At 33.5% G+C, this 12,987-nt stretch overlaps 1 protein-coding gene across 2 annotated transcripts in view; it reads left to right on the top strand.

The window, feature by feature from the left end:
- SRFBP1 (serum response factor binding protein 1) overlaps positions 1–12,987 on the top strand; it is a 73,799-nt gene that overhangs the window by 39,028 nt on the left and 21,784 nt on the right. For both annotated transcript variants that reach the window (XM_014796538.2, XM_087429900.1), the window contains one exon: positions 6,668–6,739. In XM_014796538.2, coding sequence (XP_014652024.2) covers positions 6,668–6,739 — 72 coding nt within the window. The remainder of the gene's footprint in view (positions 1–6,667; positions 6,740–12,987) is intronic.

The following is a 12,987-nucleotide window of genomic DNA, read 5'->3' as shown; positions in this document are numbered from 1 at the left end:
TGTCCATGTTACATTGTGACTTTAGACTAGAAGCTGAAATCATTCTTATTATTTTAGTTAGTACTGTAGGATTCAAAAAACAAAAGTTTTACCTGATGTTATGTAGTCCGGTATTTTGCCAGAAAAATTCACACACTTTTATAATGTCGTCTCAGAGCCATCATGACCGAATCACTTTATTTCAGCTCAATAAAAACGTATTAGGTCTGTACTTTGTATGCCAAATACTCTGCTAGTTTATAGAAATATAGAAATTAATATGATGTTTGCCCTTGAGAAGCTTATAGTCTAATGAGAGAGATGGACATGTGAACAGAGTTTCACTACAGTGTATAAAACACTGATAGATGTATTGGAGAAGGGCCACTTAGTACTGCTTTGAGGATTCAGGGAAGCCTTCCTGTAGCAAGAAGCTGAGTCTTAAAAGGTAACTGATTGTAACTTCACAAGTTGTAAAATGGAGACTTAAATTTATATTGCTTTATTGTTTTTGTTTTGAAAAAGTTGTAAAAGAAGTACCTGTAGAATCAAGAAATACAAACTTTTTATTTTACTAGTTTCCCTACATGAATTTCTGTGTTATGTGTGATAGTGATTTAGATTCAATCTAAATTGTCCATCTCAACGTGGACATGAGTAAAGATTAACTGGTGTGGTTTTTTTGTTTTTAATTTAGAAAATTAAAAAATAATAAACTTGAATAAAAGACATAGTTATTAAACATACTCTTTGCCACAGTTCCTGAACAGGGGCAGTGTTTGTTAGCAGGTCTGGTTGATGCTATACCCAACTGAGGTAACTGAGATACTCAAGTTAACAATTTATAATACCTAACAAGTAAAAATAACTTCATTATCCATTCTTTCAACAAGTATTTTTGAGCATTTACCAAATGCCATGTACTTTACTAGGCACTTATGTTACACCTGAGGAAAAAAATAGACAAAGTTCCTTGATCTTTTATAATTTATTTTTGGGGGTTGTTGGGAAAGACAATGTAATAAATAAGTTAATTATTTATCGTGTTAGATGATATGCTGTGGAAAAATCCGAGTAGAGTAGGAAGGATTAGGAGAGATGATGTGAAGTAGTCAGTTTGATATGTGAGTCTGGAGTGCAGAAGAGAGACTTGGGCTAGACGGAGACTTTTGGAAGTTGTTGCCATGTACATGATATTTAAAGTCATGAGACTGGATGAAATCACTAAATAGTGGATAATACTGAAGAGAAGAGCACCAAGGACAGAATCCTGATCCACTCTTAAGGTAGAGAGAAGAAGAAGAACTAGCAAAGGAGGCTAAGAAAGAACAACCAAGGGTATGAGTCCTGCAAGTCACATGAAGAAATACATCAAGGAGAAAGGAGGAATTAACTTGTTAAAGATGATAGGCCAAGGAAGGGAAGAGTCAGATGGTGCTGATATGTCGAGTAAGAGGAATACTGAGACCTGTTTATTAGATTTAGTGACATGGAGATCGTTGGTGACTTTTATAAGAATGGGATTGGTGGAGTACTTGGGACAAAAGCCAGCTTGAAGTGAATGTAGGAGAAAATAAAGAGCATTTGGAGATAACAGGAATTGGCAAGTGTTATAATTTGGGTGACCATATGACCAGATTTCCCCGGGATTCTCCCGGTAATCACCACTTGTCCCAGTGTAATTTTTAACAGAGCCTAATTTCACTCTCAGACGGGTCCTGGTTTGAACAACAAATTATATGGTCAGTGTGGTGAGGATTCATTGCTGTCATTCTTTTTGACACCCAAATTTGACCGGTAGTGTCCCTTCTAAGCTAGTTTATGTGACTTTTTGAGAGAACCCAATTAGTTCTTCCTTTTCTGGCATAACAAAATGTTGCAGGGATTATACTTTTCCTACCGAGGTCTGTAGTCAGCCATTTCTTTAAGAAGCCCTGCTTCATTTTAGTGGTATTTAGAAACCAAGAGTTCAAACGTGGATAGATTTTGATTGGTGAGAAAAGGAGGTGGAGCAGTTAGAGAAAAGCATTCCACAAATAAAAATTTAAAAAGCAGACAGTTTCCCAAAGATACTGAGGTGGGAGAATAGAAAATTTATTCAGGAGAGTCTATGTAAAACTGAATGAAATGGCATATGAGATTCCTAAAAGAAGTATATTATAATATTAGAGCAGAAAGATACATTGAGACCAATAATGAAAGGATTTAAACGTCAGACTGAGGGTCTTTGACTTCATTCTGTATTCAGGACAGTGACATAATGGGTCTTGGAGTTACTGGTCCTAGAGGTGGGAAACCCAGTTAGGCTATTATAATCTACACAATCTGTAATAAAGTCCTGAATCTATGGGTAAGATCATGATAATCCAGAGGAAGGAACCAAATTCAGCAGACACTACAGCAGAGAAAGCAAAAAGGGGGACGGGAGCATAACAGAAGCATGACTAAGAGGCCCACAGTGTCAGATGACTCTGAGCTGTCTAACCTAAGCAGCGGAGGCTGGAGATGCCATTAATTGCCATAGAGAACACAGGAATAGGTGAAAGAGGAAGACAGATATTTTATTTGGAAAAATCCCTTGGCAATATAGTGATAGAGTAGTATAACCTTATTGAAGTTCCATCTGGTAGAACTGTATTTAGGGAACAGTAGAACAATATTTAGGAAATAAGGTTTTTGTTGTCACTGAAAGGTAACCAATAATGAGATTCCCATCTGTGGAAAAGCATAAAGATTTGGATATCAATGGCTCTCTCATGAGTTATTTCAGATTCTTTATTTCAGAGAAATGCACTTCTTGCCTCATTTCCAAATAGACCAAAAAAAATCTCCAAGAATCCAGACTGCGTAATTTCTTGTGTCGGTGATTAACCCCTCATAATCTAAACATCATTTCAAATTTTAATCACATTTTGGAAAATACAAACATGTTTTCTATTTTGCTGTGTTAAAAATGTCAGCATGGTTATAGCCTCCATGTTACTTTTTGTCTTGACCCAGTCTTCCTCCCCACAGCCTGATACAGAATAATTTGGTTGCAAGCGTATTTTCCCCACCTAACCAGAGACAGCACTACACTGGTTATCTAGTTATGAGTCAGTATATTTGATTTTTCAAACAAAAGCCTTTGGAGAGAAGAAAGACGAGGAGAAAGCCATATAACCAAAATTGGGATTACCTAATTCTAATTAAGTTTGCTATTTTGAATATAAGCAAAGTGATAGCATCTGGCAGAGTGTGGAATAAGGGAACTGAAGTATTCTGATGGATCTGGTTATTAGTGGATGACTACCTTTAATGTAGGAAACTTGAGCAACATTAGCTTAATGTGATTAGGAAGGAATTAAAATAATTTCTGATTTATCATCACTAACAACAGGATATGGCAAAAAGCAAAATGTGGGGATTCTAGTCCTAGCCCTATTGTAATACCTTGAATGGATCTCTTAAACCTTCTTGGGTTATCATTTCCTCTTCTATGAAATTGAGTGGGTTAGGAGTCCCCCAAGACCACTCTGAGGCTCAATGATTCACTAGAAGAATTTGCAGGGCTCAAAAAAAGCTTTTATACTCACAGTAACAGTTTATTACTGTTAAGGATACAGATTAAAATCAGTGAAAGGAAAAGACACTTGCAGGAAGTCCAGAAGAAATGAGGCATAAGCTTGCAGGTGTCCTCTCCCAGTATAGTCACATGGACCCACTCCCAGCAATGATGTGTGACAACCAGGGAAGCTCCCTTGAGCCTTGGTGCCTAGAGTTTTTATTGGGAGCCTGTCACATAGGCAGGAATTAGCTCGATAATCCGGGGTAATATCCACACCTTAAAATCATTTCATTATGGATCATTCCAAGTCACTTTAGCTAGGTACATAACAAGCCGTTTTGTTAAGGTTTTTGTTTGGTTGTTTTTTTGCAGAAATTTTTTTGGCATTATAGTTTTGTTTTTTTCCTACTGTTTGGTTTTTCTTCTTCAGAGACCCCAGTTATACATATGTGGGATCATCCTTTGCCACTTTCTTTCTGTCCCTTTTTCTTCATTCCATTTTCATTTTCTTGGTAGTTTTCTTGACTTTCTTTAGTATCGCTTATTGAATTTTTCTTTGAATCTGTTCTCCGTTTCTGAGATGATTTTTCTTTTCCATCAATGTATTTCTAAGCTTTATCAACTGTTGATGCATTTCTGTGTTTTACCTATTTCTGTTCTTAAGAAGTGTTTTAATTTCTGACTTTGCATATTTTTTATATAACCCCAAATGCTTGTTTGAGGCTTCCTAATGGAATTTAGAGAGTTATGTTACAATTGTCTGTTGTTTCATGATTAATTTTTTAGTAGGGAATCTATCAGATAAAATGTTTTGGTTTACATTTTCTGTTTTCTTCTTCCATTAATTTTATAGAAATTTGATTTTTTTTCTTTTCTTAATCCTAGCCATTTTGTAGACAGGGTACACCATATGTCAGTATGGCAAAGTGAAGTTTTTTTAATGGATGATGATGTCTGGTCTTTTGTCTCTGTAGAGTCCTTAATTTCTCTCTCTTTCTTTCCTCACCTTCATCTTTATATCTGAAAGGAGGAGCACAACCCCTATTTATCTGATTCTTCTCAGAGCAGTGCTTCTTGAGGCCACTGCCTTCAGAACCACTCATTTTCACGCCCTTCTCTATGGCCAGTGCTATGAATTACCAAGTCTCAGGCTTGTGTTCAGCATTTTGACTCTTTGTAGTAGTTTTTGCTTTCTGGTAGTGCTTTTTGTCTGTCACATGTATGCCCTCCACTCCCACTCTCCTCTTTTTCTACCAGTATCTTAATCTTCCATTCTCTGGCTCTCCATAGTCACAAGCTTATAGCAGCAGTGAGAGGTCTATTAAATTTGGTATTAGTTTCTCTACTTACAGATATTTTGAAGTTTATGGTATCCTCTATCTCCTGATAATGCCCAAGGCATGATTCATGTTTGGTTTTATTTGTACTTCTTGTTGAATTTATTGTTTTGGAGGGAATATGTGGATGAGTTGCAATTCAGGAAACATTATTATCTTCTGCACTTATTTAAGTTCATGTTAGGAATAAAATTTAATCAATTCACTCTTTAGAATGATTTTTTTTTTTCTTACAGGGTAGAAAAAGGTGCTTGTAGCCAGGCATTGACAAAGACAGGGCAAGTCTTAAAAAAGGCAGGGCAAGTCTTTGGATTTGTTAACTATAATTTAGTTTTATTAACTTGAAACTGCCTCAGGGAGGCCATCTCCCAAATTAGTTCGTCAGTTACCAAAGACATTTTCAGGCAAAAATATGTCACATAACGAATTTTATATACATATATATCATATATACCATATATATGATATATATGTAATATGTATGCACATAAAATTTAAAAATGAATCTATCATTTATGTATTGTTTATGTAGATTTGTTTTACATACACATTTTTTGCAATTGTGTTAGTGTATACAAAATGAACTTGAGTCTTTAGTTTCAGAAACAGTGCTTTCTGATCTTTTTGACATTGGATCATCATCAGTATTTTATTTTTTCCATTCTGCTCTCTTTCCAAAAGTGCAGTATAGCTTTTTAATACAGAATGTAGTAATTTTCCAAAAGAAGTTACACAAACTAATATACACAAGGATAGTCATCACATTCGTATTTATAAAAAGATCAAAATCCGAAAATACGTTAATATCCACTAGTAAGAGATTGGTTAAATAAGGGCAGCAATGTAAAAGAATTAAAAAATGATTATACATTTGCCTTGTCATTAAATGATAAAGCTAGTTTACAAAATGCTGTGGTCCTGTTTTTGTATATAATTTAAGTGCCATTTTCACGTAATTTGTGCACAATTTTTGTCATATCACATATCTACCTTACTGTCAATGTTGTTTAAAAATCAACTGTATGATTTTTTTATTTAGCTTTCTTCTAAACAATATTATGAAAAAAACCACATGAATGTTAATTGTATTTTTTCATGTACATTAGAATAACTTGTTAACTACTAGCATAGAAAAATTTCATTTTTGTATGATCTCAAGTTATTCTTCATTCCCTTAGTAGAATGCATATCAAACTTAAATGCTCTGAAAGAAACGTGTAGAAGGGTATATAATAAAATTACAACCATGTAAACATTGCCAGTAATTTTACTTATTTTTCTCTCTGCTTTTCTGTGTTTTTTAATTTTCTAAAATAAATCTGGAATAATTTCTTGCATAATGGAAAAGTATTTTGTGGCTTAGAATTCATTAATTAAGAATTAAAATTAAGTATTTTTCTATAAATTTCTACATTTCTCTATAAATTGACGAAATTGCCCATGTCCTGAAGTGTGATTAAAATAAGTAATAATTTCTTTAAACTTAAGAAGTCTTAAGTTAACATTTTAAATTATTTTAGTCTTATTTCAGTTAAAGAAATGTTTTCATTATTCTGGAGATTTTATGGCACATTGAATTTTCTGGCTTCCATGGAATCTGAATGTAGTTGTCTTAGGAGGATTAGCATTTTGATTCATTTTGCTGTGGCTTTTTTCATAGCATGATAATTTCTTATTGTGTTAGGAGGTATTCTCTTCTAAAAATTAAGAAGTTATTTAATATCACATATCTTAAAAACAAAACATGGGAAGGAATTTAAAATTAGACTCATAACTAAAATTATTTTGTTTTATTCTTTTACAGGAATTGAAACCTGATATAGTAACTAAATCTGCTCTTAGTGATGATATCAGCTTTGAAAAAATCTGCAAAAAGGTATATCTGCAATGGATTATATTTCTTTTAAGAAAAGTTCGTTATTTACTTTGTTGACTTACCTTTTTCTTGTCACTTTTTTCCTTGAAGAGAAAACTAATCAAGAAGTCAGTTACTATTAGTATATAATGATTTTTCTGCACTTGAGCTCCAATATTGCCACCAAAAAAATATTTTTATGGTAATTATGAATTTTGCTTTGCTGTGATGTCACACCTTCAAGGTCCTTAAAGGTATGTTGAACTTAATGTGGCATTTGTATGTTAGATAACAGTTAGTCTGTTAATCTTACTAGTTAGAACAAAGAATCTTTCTTTTTATTTTCAAATAATTTTCATGAATATTTTATTTAATCCCTGAATTCACCCTGTGAAACATTATTTTTACAAACAAGGAAACTGAAGCTCAGAAAGAATGAAGTGAGCTGATTAAGGCTGTACCACTGTTAGGTGGCACGGTTAGGACTTTTACCTAGATCTTCTGCTCTTTGGATTTGCCACTCCTGCTTCTTCCTTCCTATTTCCGCTTTTCATTTCCACCCACTTTGCTAATGCCTGCATGAGACAGTTCCACATCAAAACAGATTTTGGATTGATTGATTTTCCTCTCTTGCTTTTCTATTTTCCCCTTCATAGACATTTGCTCTAATAATGTATATTATTTCTTCTTGCATTTGTGTTTACTTTGCTCTTTTTCTAGTTTCTTAATGTGGAAGCTTAAATTACTGATTTTAGACCTTTTTTCTTTTCTAATGTAAGCATTTAGTGCTATAAATTTCTCTCTAAGCACTACTTTAGCTCCATCACATAAATTTGATATGTTGTATTTTCATTTTCTTTGAGTTCAGAATGTTTTAAATTTCCCTTGAAACTTCATATTTGACCCATGGTTTAATTAGAAGTATGTTGTTTAATTTCTGGACAGTTAGAGGGTTTTCCAGGTATCTTTTTGTTACTGTTTCCTTTATGATTCCTGAGCATACTTTTTATGATTTTTGTTCTTTTAACTTTGTTATTTGGGTTATGGTCCAGAATATGGGTCATCTTGGTGAATATTTCATGTGCGCTTGAAAACAATATGTATTCTATTGGGATCAGTGTCATACAAATGTCAGTTAAGTCAAACTGGTTGATAGTGTTGTTCAGGTGATTTATATCTTTACTGATTTTCTGACTACTTGTTTTATCAATTACTAAGAGAGGTATGTTGGAATCTCCAACTATAAATGTCAGTTTGCCTATTCCAGCCTTAAGGAAAAAAATATTCTGATTCTACATTTATGTAGACTAGCACTTACTTCTCTACAATTAATTGATATTAGACATGTTAAATTTTAAAGCATTTTATTTAAGAAAGCCAGAATGTGAAAGATTTTTGTTTGTTTGAGGGAAGGGAAGATTTGTTGTCGTTGTCATCGTCCTCGTCAGAAAAGCAAGACCAAAGTCATGAGCCTGATTTTACAATAGCCTCTTTATTTTATACTAGCATGATTCTACAGTAAATATTCTTATTTCATAGGATTCATTCATAAAGAGTGGAAAGAAGTTTAGCCCTATTATAGTTTTAAACTTGTGGTGTGGTCAGTATCTCAGACAAAATAATGACATGTTAAATAGAATAGTGGTAATTGTATAAAAATATGGCAGAATATATTTTTGTTTTCTCTTGAGAGTTTAAAAAAATAATAATGTAAGATTTTTACCAGAATAAATTTTTTGAACTTTCTCATTGCTAAATTCTAAAAGTAATTCATTAATGTTTAATTTGTGGTGAGAGTAAAAAGCAGTTTATTTTTAATTCCCTAATAATACTATGTTTCCACTTAAACTCTAAGAGTAAAACTTGGCAATATTTATTACTTCACTTGAAATTATCCAAAATAAAATACCCCGTGTCTGTTTTTTTTTTAGCCTTTCAGCCAGATTATTTTCACTTTAGAGGGTTAATATTAGTTACTGTATGTGTATTGTATGTGGAGTCAGTTTTTTAGGGTATCTTTTTCTATTTACAACCCTCTGTTCTATCTCCCAGTGTGTGAAATGTCATTTATCCTAAAAATAGGGAAACAAGCATCTATATTAGCTTATCGTTATTTTGTAATAGTAAATTCATTTGTATATGACTGGATTTGTAGTCATGAGATTTATAATATTAATTCAGATAGAAAGTTGAGGATCTGACTGAAATATTGTCAAGTGAAAACTGATTACATTTCTGCCCTTTTTGTACCTTCCTCCAAACAAAAGGAAGGAAAGGAAGGTGGAGAGGGAGGAAGGCAAAACAGTTCTGCTTCATCAAATTTCTTGATGGAACCCTTGAGGGATTTAAAGCCAAGAGAAATTGCCCCGCTTAAGAATCATTTCAGATTCCTCCCATGCTATTTGATTTAAGCTGTTTTGTTACTATTTTATTTGACTTGTGATATTCTTCAGTTGGATTCAGGTTCTTCTGTGTCAAAATCTGTTAATAAATTAAACCTCTAAAACAAAAATAAGGCAGGCAGCAGAGTGTCTTGGAAGGAGGACTGATGATTCTTTAGTTTGTCATAGGAAGGGAGCTCGGTGGATGATGACCAAATAGGAAATAAGTCTGTTATGTAGAGCTCTGCATATTTGAGGCTGTCTGACGATCAGAATAGAGCAGAACAAACTAATTTGTCTGACATCTTATAGCTTGCACAATTCTTCCATATACATTCTTAACTCAATGGATCCTACAACAATGATCTCATGTAGAAAGCATTCATGTGCGCAAAAGACAGTTATTTTAAACAACTATGGGATAAGAGGAAGCAAATTAATATTTGTCAACATCTACCAGTTGCCTGACTCACTAGGTGCTTGATGTGTTAGCTTTTTCAGGGAAGATGATGATAACCCCATTTAACAGATGAAGCAACCAGCCCAGAAAGGTCAAAAATATACCTATATTCAGTCAGTAGGAAATGGCAGGTCCAAGGTCTAAACCCAGGTCTCTGCCTACAAAATGAAAGTTTAGGACAAGAAGATGGAATAAGTCCCAATATGTAAGTCTACATTTTAGAATCATGACATCATAGGGATTATAAGAGTTCAACGAACGCAGAAAGGTCTCATGTTCCCTTAAATGTGGATTCGAAGCCTTAGTTTGCCACAATTCTTCTGATCCAGCTGAATGGACTGTTTCTTATCCCTCTAAATGTTTTTAACAAATATACATGTTAATGTGTTTATATCTTTACGTAAAAGCTGTAATTGAAATTAAGTCCAATTAATATTAAAAATATTGGTACTAGCATTCTGACTCTTACCAGTTCTGGCACTTAGAGTCAGTTTGTTTTAGGCAACATTTCAAAGGAATGAACTTTGCATGTAAGAGAGCTTTTTCATTTTTAGACTGTTGTTTATATTCACATGTACATTCTTAAAATTCTTTTCAAAATTGAGCACCAAATACTTTGTGTTCACAATAAACACCCATATGCCAAGATAAATGAGGTGTTTTCCTTTTTTTATTTAATTTATTTGAAATGGAAGAAACTAGAGGTGTGTGAAAACCACAGTTTCCTCAGAATTTTCCACAGCAAACACTGTGTCACCTTTAAATAAGGAAAGCTATGGTTTCCTTCATACCCCCCAATGTGAAGACTTTTTCATGCAGGTGTAAAACTATTTGTTTACAGAGACTAGCTTAGCCTTTTATGCTTCAGAATAAATTTCTTTAAATTTAAGATGTATGACTGCATTTGAGCCCTATTAACCTCCATAACATTTTCTCTCTCTCCTATGAAGTTTATCAGATTCTGCCTTAAATTAGTTATTTGTGCATTTGTCTTAGCCTTTTAAATTAGAACAAGATTGTGAGCCTCAGAAAGATGGTGTTTGTGTCCTCATGTATAAGACCATGCCTTCATAAATAAGGCATGTTTGTGTAAGAATAAATATTAAATCTCAGTGAATATAAAGAGGGAGAAAGTAAGTGGAGAAGGAAGATGGATAGGAGAGAAATAAGGAGAGATAAAGGATTTGTAGTCTCAAGGCAGGGGCTGCCCTACTTATTAAATACTTTTGAGTTCTTACACTTAGCCCAGTGCCTTAAGCAAAATGTAGACATCTCAAATTGCAGCGGAGACCCAAAACACTGCCAAAGGTATGAACCTGAGGCCACTTGCTTCACAAACCTCTTTTTTTACGTTTCTATTTAATTTCTTTACAAAAAGGTTTGAGGGGGGTTTGGAGTTGGGTCACAGAATAAGAGAGAGTTTCCTCCAATAGTTTAGAAGAAAACTTGTTGAGAATACTAGACTGAATTCAGAAACCTGACTACTTTGAGTTCTGGCTTGTTCCTGACTGGCTAGGTAATCTTGATATCAAGACTGTTAATCTAATTGTTAGATAAAATCTTTTGTCTATATTCTCTTTACTTCTTGTTAAGATCTGAATTTAAAAAATTAAAGAGTTCTAATTACTTTCTTAAGAGTAAAATTAAAGAAAGGTTTTAAGTGTTAAATTTGACATTTTTTTACTTAAGAGAAATAAAAAAGTTTATTTAAATCATTGCTATAGTTTATAAATTTGATTTTTTTTTTTTTTTTTTTTTTTGCTTGAGGAAGATTCGCCCTGAACTAACATCTGTGCCAGTTTTCCTCTATTTTGTATGTAGGTTGCCACCACAGCATGGCCACCAAAGAGTGGTCTAGGTTTGTGCCGAGGAACCGAACCTGGGCCACCAAAGCAGAGCGCACCAGAACTTAACCACTAGGCCACGGGGCCGGCCCCATAGATTTGATATTTTTAACTAAGACTTTCTTTAAATCAAACATTTTAAGAACTACATGTATAACATTTTTTATTGGTCTTTTAGAATGAAAAATTAAATCCTTAGTATTTATAAAGCATAGAATTAATGTGTATGTCAGTAACAGTTTTTCCATTTGCACAGTTTTTTCCCATTAGAATATTTTTTCTACTCCCCAAATTATAAGCTACTCAGATTTGCAAATCAGTAACAGACCATCAAGAACAGATATGAATTAATTAAAAACAGTACATAAATATAAGGAATTTTGAAGGACCAAATGTACGCTAAGGAGATACATATAATTTCTCTACAATGCATTCTGTTTGCAAAGATGCCTGTTTAGCAAAGGGAAGAAGCTTAAATTTCTAGGTGTTTCTGCATTCTAACTGCTGTTGCCTTGCCACTAGCTGCATGACTTCAGGCAGGTCACTTACCATCTCTGGCTCTTGTTTTCCTCATTTCTCTAATAAGGAACTCTTCCAGGTCAAACATTCCAGTAATGCATTTTAGTCTCCTTTTGAAGTCATTGTATCAGAGGTAAAAATGACAGAGCTTATCCTCTCATTGTTGAGTTTTGTTTTACCAAAAAAATTAAATGTTTTGTGTACCCTCACACACTCAACAAGATTTTTATGGTATTTCAGCACTGTATTATTTTTTGATATTTTGTTAAGTATTCTTAAACAACTCTGACATTTTTCATATTTCAGTATAACAAGAATAGTATATTCCCTAAGATGTTTGGCAATGTTGTTGGGTAGCCAGCTTTATCAGAATCTCTAGTTTATAAAAATTAGAAGCAGTAAGGACATGTCCAAATGTTCGTACACAAATACCATTGTGGTACAAAGTAGGTATGGCAAATACTTACAAGACAATGTTTTTGTTAAATAGAATTCCAGCTAAATAAATGAGAACTTGAGAAGCCATTTCTGTTTTTTTTCTTTTTGCTTAAAGATGCCTATATATTAACTTTGAATGTTTCGGTAAAAATTTTTGTGTGTTTTTTGTTTCTAGGTTTATTGAGATATAATTGACATATAACATTGTATAAATTTAAGGTGTGCAGTGTGGTTTGATATATGCATTTGTTGTGAAATGATTACCATAATAAGGTTAGTTAACATGTCCCTCGTCTTACATAATTATAATTTTTGTGTGTGTGCTGAGAATATTTAAGATTTACTCTCTTAGCAACTTGGAAGTATTTAATAAAGTATCATCTGTAGTCACCATGATGTATTAGGTTCCCAGAACTTAGTCATCTTATAACTCGAAGTTTATAGTCTTTGACCAACATCCCCCCATTTCCTCCACCCCGCAGTCCCTGGCGACCAACTTTCTGCTATCTATGTCTGTGAGTTTGGCTTTTTTTTTAGATTCCACATATAAGTGATACCATGCAGTATTTGTCTTTCTTTCTCTGACTTATTTCACTTATCATAACGCCTTCCAGGTTCATCCATGTT

This window comes from Ceratotherium simum, chromosome 4, assembly GCF_057802395.1.
Source record: "Ceratotherium simum simum isolate JZ-2026a chromosome 4, ASM5780239v1, whole genome shotgun sequence".
NCBI lineage: Eukaryota > Metazoa > Chordata > Mammalia > Perissodactyla > Rhinocerotidae > Ceratotherium > Ceratotherium simum.
Note: the sequence above shows the minus strand (reverse complement) of the source record. Positions and strands in the feature narration are given on the sequence as shown.